We start from the raw sequence: 10986 nt of genomic DNA, 5'->3' as shown, positions 1-10986 counted from the left end.
GGCTTTTGAATAGAATGTTGTTTCTTGATGAGGAGCCCCAACATGAGAATGAGTACAGGCTGTGAGGGGAATAGGGACTGGGCCCTCAGCTCTCAACAGGACTACAACAACAACTGGCCTACCTTGGGCTGACTCTGTTGTTACTGATGGTGTGGGAATAACAAATGCCTTGGCGCCTTCGATAACCATTGGGGCAGCAGGAGCTCTGTGGGGGATCACAGAGAAATGTCCACTAGTGTCTCCCTGAATTTTCAGTGACTCCAGGGAAATTGGGCTCACCACCTTGGCAACACTCACTTGCTGCTTGCTGGAGGGTCCCCGAGAGGTTCCACAGTAGGCCCCTGACCCCTCACCTCAGCTCTGATAGGAGTGGGGAATGGTGAATAGATCTGGGAATGTGGTCTGGAATAAACCTCAGGATCCCTGGGGAGAAGTGTAGTGCAGGGTTCCCAGTGGTCTAACTGAGGGAGAGACAATTGCACTTACTGAATGGCGACCTCCTCCTCTAAAAGTCAAACTAACATTCCGAGCTCCCGAAAATCTCCACCTCGCAGAGAGTCAGATACTCTCTTCTTCCTGGGATGAAGATATTGACGTAACGGCCAGGCATATCACCGCAGTGGAAAGTTTCAGAGCCACCAGCTGCAATGGATTTGATGGTTGCACATCTGGGGAAAGAGATGATTGTGAAAACCTGAATAGACAAGCCCTGTAGAAAGGAGTATCAATGTTCAGGCCCCACGTGTCTGGGTGCAGCTCTTAGTAATGTCTCCATCAAGCAACACTCAGCATTTTTATGGTACTTTTACCATTGTCGCAGCTCCCAAACTCCTCACAGAAGTGATGACCAAATGTTGTTTATAAATTCTGAAGGAGAATCACATTGGAACTGAAACAGTAACTCACTCCACAGACGGTGCCAGACCCGTTGAGTCTCTCCGGCAATTTCTGTTTGTGTTTCTAAGCTCTTGTGTGGGATTTGGGTGTCCCAGGCAAGGTGAGAATTTGTTGCCTTGGACTTGCTCTGCAGGCCATTTCAGAAGGCAGTTTGGAAGCACCCACATTGCTGTGAGTCTGGAGTCACATGTAGGCCAGACCCGGATGAGGATAACAGGTTCCCTCCCTAAGGGACATTAGTGGGTTTTTGTAACAGGAGTTCATGGCTGACGTTATACCAGCAGATTATTATGTTATTCAGATGTTACCACTGTCCAGGGTGGGATTCGAATCCGTGTCCCCAGAACATTGGCGTAGCTGTCTGGATTTCTATTCCACTGACATTTCCACAACATCATTACCACAATGTGACACCGAACTCTCAACTATAACCCAAATGGCTTCACAGCCAATAAAGTTAAAATGCAGTTACTGCTGCAAAATGGCAAATGGACCAGTCAAACTGTACACAGGACGATCCCATTAATTTGCAATGAGACGACGAACATTTACTCTCTTTTCGGGATTCTGCTTGGGAATTCAATGTTGGCCTGGACACCACAATAGTCGCACAATGTAAAACCTACATTCCTCACACATCCGACCCCTTGTCCCATTTCCACACAATTACTGAGCACCCCCATTCCCACACCCCCGGCCCGAGATTTCCCTCTCCTCCACCTACTTGGGGTTTCTGTGGCCATTATTGTCCAGAGAGTCTCCAATCCGAATCTCTTCCCCATTGAGACGTTGTGCACAACAGTCCCCTCTGTTGGTGACTCTGACTGAGTGTATCTTGTGTAAATCTGCCCTCCACCAGGGCTCCATATCATTCTGTGCAGCCGTGCAGGACGATTTCCAATAATTGGGGTTAGGGTTCCCATTGACAGCATTCACTGCATGGCCATGGTAATCATAGACACTGGACTGTGACGGTCGACATCTCTCAGATAGATTCTCTGCAAAACCACCAGCAACATTTCGAGTCACAGAGACTTAGAGTTGCACAGTACGGTAACAGACCCTTCGTACATGCCAACAACATATCCTCAATAAATCGAGGCCCATTTGCCAAAATTTCACCCATATCCCTCTAAACCCTTCCTATTCATATATCCATCCAAATGTTGTAATTGTACCAGCATCCACCACTTCCCCTGGCAGCTCATTCCATACACACACCACCCTCTGCATGAAAAAGTTTCCCCTCGGGTATCTTTTCAACCTTTCCCCTCTCACTTTAAACCTATACCCTTTAGTTTTGGACTCCCCTACCCTCAGGAAAAGACCTTGACTGTTTACCCTATCCATGCCTCTGATGATTTGATAAACTTCTATAAGGTCACTCTTCAGCCTCCAATGCTCCAGGGAAATAGCCCCAGCCTATTCAGCATCTCCTTATAGCTCAAACCCTCCAACCCTGGCAACATTTTTCTGAATCCTTTCAAGTTTCACAAAATCTTTCCTGTGGCAGGGAGAGTAGAATTGTACGCAGTATTCCATTTGTGGTCTAACCAATGTCCTGTACAGCTGCAACATTACCTCCCAACTCCTACACTCAATGCTCTGACCATAAAGGCAAGCTTACAAAATAACACAGTGTGGAGCTGGAGGAACACAGCAGGCCAGGCAGCATCAGAGGAGCAAGAAACCTGACTTTTCGGGTCGGGACCCTTTTTCATTTCCTGCTGTGTTTCACCAGCTCCACACTGCCATCTCTGACTCCAGCATCGGCAGTTCTTCCTAACTCTGAGTGAAGCATACCAAATGCCTGCTTCACTCTCCTATCTACCTGCAATTCCACTTTCAAGGAACTAGGAACCTGCACTTCAAGGTCTCTATGTTCAACAACACACCCCAGGACCTCAGCATTAAGTGTATAATTTCCTGACCCAAACAAAAACAGAAGTTGCTGGAAAAGTTCAGCAGATCTGGCAGCATCTATGATGAAAAAATCACGTTAATGTTTCGGGTCCAGTGACCCTTCCTCAGAACTAAATCCTGCTCTGATCTCCCTTTGCAAAATGCAGCACCTCACATTTATCTAAATTAAACACAATTTGCCACTCCTTGGCCCATTGACCGATCTGATCACGGAGCCATTGTACTCTGAGGTAACCTTCTTCACTAACCCTTAAGCCACTAATTTTGGTGTCATCTGCAGGGGTGCGACTCACCATTCTGATGTAACACTGTTGGCTGTAGAATTGTCTGCCTGTGCCTCTATCTAGAGAGACCCCTGTCACAATCAATCACTTGGAATCTGGTGTAGCCCTCGTTATATGAGACCCAGTCTCGGTACCAGAAACCTTGCTGTCAGTGCTACACTCCCCCGAGAGTCCATCACTTGTACATTTTACAAAACAGCATACTTGTTTGAGATGGTGATAGCCACAGGAGTCTCAGCACTTCCTGCCTTCCTCTCCTACCTTTCCTGGAGGTCACCCATCTACCTAACTGTATCTTCGGTTTGTCTCCCTCCCTACAACTGCCATCCATCACAGCTCCTACCTCCTGTAAGTTCCTCATTGCCTCTAAATGCCGCTCTAACCACTACCTGCAATCCGATAGGATTTGCAACCAAACACACTTCCTGCAGACATAATCATCAGTAACATGAAAACTCTCCCTAATCTCCCACCTCCAACAGGAAGAGAACATCACTCTACTAAGGGCCATCTCTGTACCTTGACAATCTACACATTGAGAAAATAGCACCGTGTTACTGCTCTAAAAACACTGCTCCAGCACAGGTTGCTACCTATGTTTTGGAGTTTGCACATTCTCCCCGTGTCTGTGTGGGTTTCCTCCGGGTGCTCTGGTTTCCTCCCACAGTCCAAAGATGTGCAGGCTGAGTGGATTGGCCATGCTAAATTTCCCATAGTGTCCAGCGATGTTTAGCTTAGGTGGGTTAGACATTGAGAAATGCAGGGATAGGGAAATGAGTCAGGGTGGGATGCTCTTTAGACTAGGGTGGTGTGGAATTGTTGGGCCGAATGGCCTGTTTCCACACTGTAGGGATTCAATGATAATTTATGAACATTTAATCAAGAGACAGATTGCAATTACATATAAACAAAACTATTTGAAATTTACAAAAAAATCACAGTCAGGTTAGTCTTTTGAAAAACACACCCTGTGAGCAGTTCTCCAGACGGGCTTCCACAGTGAGTTGTGAATTGCACTGTTTGTTTATTTTTCTTAGACACAACTCTGATCTCCAGAGAGACTTGAGACTAAAGTGCAGAGTCAGACAGCTGTGCAGGGTCACTGTCCCTTTTTTCATCTTCCACGTGGTACCTGCTGTCTCAGTTCCTCCTGTTTTCAAAGTAGCTTATTTTTTTTCCCAAACTTCCAAAACAATGCAACAGGCTTTGAAGCAATAATTAGTGCTCCAAGAATTTGAGGAAATCAGGTCGAACACTGAAAGTACCTCATAAAAGGAACGGCTTGTATGGCCACAGTTTTCTCCTGCCCTCCATCTTGCTCAGTGGTTAGCACTTCTGCCTCTCAGCGCCAGGGGCCCGGGCTCGATTCCACTCTCGGACAACTGTCTGTGTGGAGTTTGGACATTCTCCCGGTGTCTGTGTGGGTTTCCAGAATCCCACTTGCACCTTTTCAACATGAATAGGACAAAGGGCAAGAAATGCGAATTAGGGAGACCAGCCCAGAGCTGCCAGGTAATCTGTAGATGCAGGGTTCGGTTTTGAGCTCAATGTTTGGAGAAAATTATGGGTGGGCACGGTGGCTCAGTAGTTAGCACTGCTGCCTCACAGCGTCAGGGGCCCGGGTTCAATTCCACCCTTGGACAAGTTTCTGTGTGGAGTTTGCACATTCTCCCAGTGTCTGTGTGGGTTTCGTCCGGGTGCTCCGGTTTCCTCCCACAGTCCAAAGATGTGCAGGTTAGGTGGATTGGCCATGCTAAATTGCCTGTAGTGTTCAGGGGTGTGTAGATTAGGTGGGTTATAGGTGAATGGGTCTGGGTGGGTAGCTCTGAGGGTCAGTGTGGATTTGTTGGGCCGAAGGGCCTGTATCCACACTGTAGGGAGACTATGAAAATTAATGGGCAGGATTTTAGGGAAGAAATAACAGCGTGTTCGGAACGCCCATTCCTGTCAATGTGAAACCAGCAGCAAGTGCAGAGAATGAATTAGGAGGCTCCTGTTGCTCGACAATAGGTCACCCCCTCGTATTTTACAAATGAAAAGACCCAGATGCCAACCCTCTCCGGATGTGTAAACCCACACATTTCTGGGATTACCCTCTGCACTCACTCATGTACTTCCATATCTTTGGTTCATTTGATTTCCTGTGCCCCACACAATAGTCTAGGTTTGCTCGCCACATGGTCCCATGCAATCGGAGTGTAACTTTTGTACATTACTATTCTCTCTCAGAACGCAATCTGGCACTTAGTTTATATTTTTAACTCACTGCCTAACTGACCGAATCCAACTTGGTGTGATCGATGTAGTTTTACTCTGAAATTCTTTTGCTGCTGCCCCTCCCTTAGATCCTTCATTGCAATTCATTAGGAACAGAAATAAAAACAAGAACTTCAGTTCATGCAAGTCTTATCATGTTTTTATATGTTTGCATAAAGCTGACAATTTAAAATGTAAAAGGCGGATTCCTGGAAGGATTATCAAACAATGGACCTGTATTCAGAGCATGTTGAAACGGTGGGTCAGGAGGTGGGTGAAAGAGATTACCTTAAAAGGAGGAGGCGGGAGGGTGGAGAGGTTTTCAGAAGATGTTACAGAGCTTGGGGCTTTGATGGTGCAGCACCCAATGACTGTCTGATCCCAATCGGGGGTGTTCAAGGGGCCAGAATGAGAGAGGTGCACACACCTGGAGGGCCAGAGGGATTACAGAGATAAGCAGGAGATGGGACAGTGAAGGGATTTACAAACTGATGGGAAATTTGAAATTGAAGCATGGCTTAGTTGGGAGCGGATGCAGGTCAGGGAATACAGGGGGTAATGGATCAATCGGACTTGCTGTGATTTAGCACATGAGCAGCACAGAGTGGGGTCATCTCAGTGAAAGCACTGACCCATCTCCCAGGATAGGGCAGCATGGTGGCTCAGTCGTTAGCACTTCTGCCTCTCAGCGCCGGGGGCTCGGGCTTGATTCCACTCTCGGACAACTGTCTGTGTGCAGTTTGCACATTCTCCCGGTGTCTGTGTGGGTTTCCTCTGGGTGCTCCGGTTTCCTCCCACAGTCCAAAGATGTGCAGGTTAGGTGGATTGGCCATGCTAAATTGCCCATAGTGTTTGGGATGTGTAGCTGAGGGGATGGGTCTGGGTGGGATGTTTTGAGCGTCAGTGTGGACTTGTTGGGCCAAAGGGCCTGTTTCCAAACTGTAGGGATTCTATGATAATGATGGATGCTGCGGCAGAACATCCAAGGTCTTAGTATTTGATTCTGAGATGGGATTCCAACCAGACATCCTCTCAATCATTAGCGCAAACTATTTCCGTCTCTGTAACGTCTCCCAGTTCTGTCCTTGCATGAGCTCAGCTGCTGCTAAAACCCTCACTCATGTTTCTGTAACATCTGAAATTGACTATTCCACTTCCTGTCCAGAACAATAACCCATCTCTCTCTTCCTGAATTTAAACCCAATGCAGGTCACATGATGTCACTCTCGTTCCACAGAGGCTTCTGGGTCAAATTGGTATCCTCTCAACATTGAGCAAAACACTGAACACTTCCGAGAAGGAGGGACACCTGAGGCCAGAGGGAATGAGGGAAGAGGTATATTAATAAGGATTTAATTGGTTGTATCAATATGGGGAGCTGGTAATCAGTGGGGTCTAACATCAGTGTGGTGAGAATTTGATGAATTTGGAAAGACTGAGAACAGTGCTGTGGGTCGCTTCATGATGGAACCTATAGATTGTTTGCTAGACTTCTCCTGGATTTCTTTCAGAAATTGCCCAATCAGTATTGGCAGTGAAGTTACTGGATTGTGCCAAAGTATCAAGTATAGACAGATTCTAGTTTTAATGGGAATTAAATTTGTAGATGAACATGTACAGCTACAATACATGGTGGAAATGTTCTTGATAATTTTGAGAAGTGAAGAGAATTTGGGACTTAATATCAGAAAAAGAACATCAAAAATGCTTAGGGTATAGTCGATCGATGTTTCAGCTGTGACTGAAAATACCGGGACAGTATGACCTGTTCCAAACACTAGAATAAAATATTCCAAACCAAAGATGAAATGGAGGACTATGAGAAAGAAGATGGAAATGCAGATGAAGAAGGCCACTGGATCGATCATAGGAAGCTGCAGCCCCAGTGATGATTATGTAGGTGTCAGAGTGCATTTGTTGTGCAGCATTGCAATGGGGATGCACATCTACTGTCTGTGGAATAATCTGCCAGAAGGGCGAGCGAGACTCTTAGTAAAACGGATCAAGACAATCAAACTTTTGGTGAAGATCTGTAGCTTGGGTTGTGGTTCCTCAGAACTCAAACTCTTCTTCAGAACTGGTTAGGGAGGATGAAGAGTCACTGGATTCGAAACTTTAACTCTGATTTTCTCTCCACAGGCGCTGTCAAACCTGCTGAGTTCTTTCAGTAATTTCTGTTTTTGTTTCAGATATTCAGTATCTGATGTTCTTTTTTATTTACATTCCGATGGCTTCTTGAGTGTGGGGGTGGGGTAGGTTATCATTCTCCTTGTGGGAGAGGGAGGTAAATGTTGCCCTTAAGTCCGGGAAACCAAAAAGATCAGACAAGAAGTGAAAGGCACTTTAGTGGGAGAAACCTGTGCTGTTGGTGAGGTGGTAGGTCTGGGGTCTTTCTTGCTGACAGAATTGGAGGAAATTTTAAAGGCTTCAGCAGTGTTGTCCAGTCAGTGTTACATTGATAAGTCACTGAGGGATCGCGTACACTCCAGGAGATGTGTGAATGAATAAAGACTGAAATTGATATTGCAGTTTGGAATGAAATGGTGGAGAATGACGACTTCTCCAAATTGAACTGAATGGATAGCAGCAGTCAGCTATCTGATTGTTTTACAAACAAATGAACAAGCTGTCATAGCTGCTGGCGATACCAGAAAAGGATGCTTGGACCCCCAATGTACAAAGAAAAAATAAATAGGAATTTAATATGTTGTCATTTTGATTTTTGTTTTGTTTGAATCATAGTTATTATTCTGTGAGTATATCGACTTACAATAAAAGGAGACCTGTATCATAGTAAGATCTGCAGGGATGTCTGAAATGGAACATTTGACAAATGTATTTATTTGGGTTAAAATTGTTTGTGTAAATATTGGGAGCTAGTAATCAGTAGGGTCAGAGTTTTCTGGAGTAGGCTGAAATGAATAAAACTCCCTCTAAAAGTGTGGACTTGGACTCTCTTTAATCACATGTAAATTCTAGTTGAAAATAAAAGTGTTCTCTCGGATCAAAAGACACAGATGAAGGGTAGCACAGGAGTTCAAAAGCCAGGCATGCCAGGTTTCCTGGGATTCTTACCTTATGCGTATCCAACCATGAACATCAGAGAGATGCAGAGAACAGCTGACAGCACCATCATTCCCATCCTCAGGATTAAAACAGAAGAAGTTTCTAAATTAGCTTGGAATGGAAACTAAACTCTCGCCCCACATATATATCCATGAACCAAATATATAAGGTTCAAGCACTGTCACATGGAACCAGTCTGCACCCGAGAAAAGAGCCTTGATCCTTCTGTTCACAGCTTTTCATGTGACTGATCCATTTTCACTCCCTGTACAATAGAGTGCTTTAACAATTCACTTTATCAAAATGAGAACGTTTCTGTCATTAGCAGCATTTGACATTAACACTTTCCCATACGTTCATCCAATCACATATCAATAGCTGTCATTAAACACTAAATTCTGCAACATCACTGCAAAGATTTGTCTAAACCCCCTATTATCTGACACTTGTATTTTCCTGTTAACTCATTAACTTTCTATCAAAGTTTCTCTTATACCACAGGATGGAGCTGTTTTGCTTAGAAGGTCATTCCGCCCCTTGAACCTACTGTACCATTCCATTCAATCAAAGCTGATGTGCCTCAACCCATCTTTTCTCTCAATAATTGTTAGAATATTATAAACCCCACTCTCTCCCACACACACACATTCCCCCTCAATGCACACACACACTCTCCCACACACACACTCCTCACCTCATTGCAGTCTGTCTCCTCCAGTCTGATGTGGTTCTGCCTCTGCCCAGACTTAAATAGACAGTGCACACATGCACGCAGACACACACACACACAGTCTCTCTCACACACACACACGCACACTCTCTCCTACACACAGACACACACACTCTCTCCCATACACACGCACACACACACACATTCCCTCACACACGCACACAGAGACACACACACACACAGATACACACACAGACACACACACAGACACACACACACAGATACACAGACACACACACACTCTCCCACACACATTCTCCCATACACACACACTCTCTCCTTCACACACACACATTCTCTCACACACACGCACATTCTCTCTCACACACACTCTCTCCCTCCCACACACACACAAACACACACTCTCCCACACACACACACATACACACACACACACACACACACATACACTCTCTCCCACACACACACTCACACACACACACTCTTTCCCACACAAACACACACACTCTCTCACACACACACACACATTCTCTCACACACACGCACACACACACACACGCACACACACGCACACACACTCTCTCCCACACAGACACATTCTCTCCCACACACACACACACTCTCTCTCCCACACACACACACACACTCCCTCTCACACACACTCTCTCCCACACACACACATACACACTCTCCCACACACACACTCTCTCCCACACACACACACTCCCCCCTCAATGCACACACACACTCTCCCACACACACAGACACATACACACACACAGTCACAAAGAAATGATACGGTCACACAATTGGTGGTAAGTTACTCACCAAATAATAATTACTGGAGTAGTTCAATCAAAGTTCCATTCTGTTGACAATTGTCAAAAAGCTGGGTGAATGCCATGTAAATCCAGCTGGTCAAATATTACAATACATTGTACAGCATGGGCTGTTCATACCACACAAAGGAATATCTAACACTCAATTATCAGAGACTAAACATCAGGGCTGAGCTCATTTACTGCTGTATTGTCTTATGGCATTGCTCTGTTGATACACAAATAAACTTTTCAAAACCAAATTGAAGGCCAAAAACTCCTCACTATCATTTTCAACCTTTGCACTCCCTTCTTTTGCTTTATGTTCTCAATGCTGCTCCAAACAATGCTTTCTGTGAGCTTGCCTGGTTTCCTTATGGAACATGAACGTCACTGGCTGGGCCCAGCATTTATTGCCCGTTTTCTAGTTGTCCATTTAAGAAGGTGGAGGTGAGCTGCCTTCTTGAACCGCTGTAGTCCATCTGCTAAGGGACTTCCGGGGTTTTGACTCAATGACACAATAAAGAGAAAGGCCTCAGGGCGATATGGCTCTGTGTAAGGATAGTGAGGTGTTGGTGATCCCGTGTACACCCAGTTGAGGCTGAGAGCATGTTAGAATCAGAGCCTGGCTGAGTTGCTACAGTGCATCCTAAAGCTGCCATTGGGCACATGTAGTGGAGGGAGGGAGTGTTTCAATGATGGAACAAAAACAGAATTTTTCGGAATCACTCAGCAGGTCTGGCAGCATCTGTGCAGAGAAACAGAGTTAACATTTCATGTCCAGTCACCCTTCTTCAGAGCTGATTGTAGCTTGGAAAAGGTTTGTATATATGCCAAAGATGAGGTGGGAGGAGGTGGACGAGTATGGAGCCAATAGAGCCAATAGAGAGAGAAAAACAATTGGATAGACAAAGGAGTGGGTAATGGTCAGCCTGGGAGAATCAATAGCTGCTAATAGAGACCATTTGTGGCTGACAATGGGTTGGTTATGATAGCAGCCCATTTGATAACATGGCTTGGGGTGTGGGGGTTGGGGTAAGGACATGGGAGA

The 10986-nt window shown here is 45.5% G+C and overlaps 1 protein-coding gene across 1 annotated transcript in view; it reads right to left on the bottom strand.

Moving 5' to 3' along the window:
* Positions 1 to 491: 491 nt before the first annotated feature.
* Positions 492 to 10986, bottom strand: part of LOC109922784 — a 23947-nt gene continuing 13452 nt past the window's right edge. The window contains exons 5-7 of the mRNA XM_048592428.1: positions 8097 to 8172; positions 1622 to 1906; positions 492 to 668 (exon numbers count right to left, since the gene is read on the bottom strand). Coding sequence (XP_048448385.1) covers positions 518 to 668; positions 1622 to 1906; positions 8097 to 8172 — 512 coding nt within the window. The 3' untranslated portion in view covers positions 492 to 517. The remainder of the gene's footprint in view (positions 669 to 1621; positions 1907 to 8096; positions 8173 to 10986) is intronic.

This window comes from Rhincodon typus, unplaced genomic scaffold, assembly GCF_021869965.1.
Source record: "Rhincodon typus isolate 14 unplaced genomic scaffold, sRhiTyp1.1 hic_rhity00001192, whole genome shotgun sequence".
Taxonomy (NCBI): Eukaryota; Metazoa; Chordata; class Chondrichthyes; order Orectolobiformes; family Rhincodontidae; genus Rhincodon; species Rhincodon typus.
This window is presented reverse-complemented; position numbering and strand designations above follow the sequence as displayed.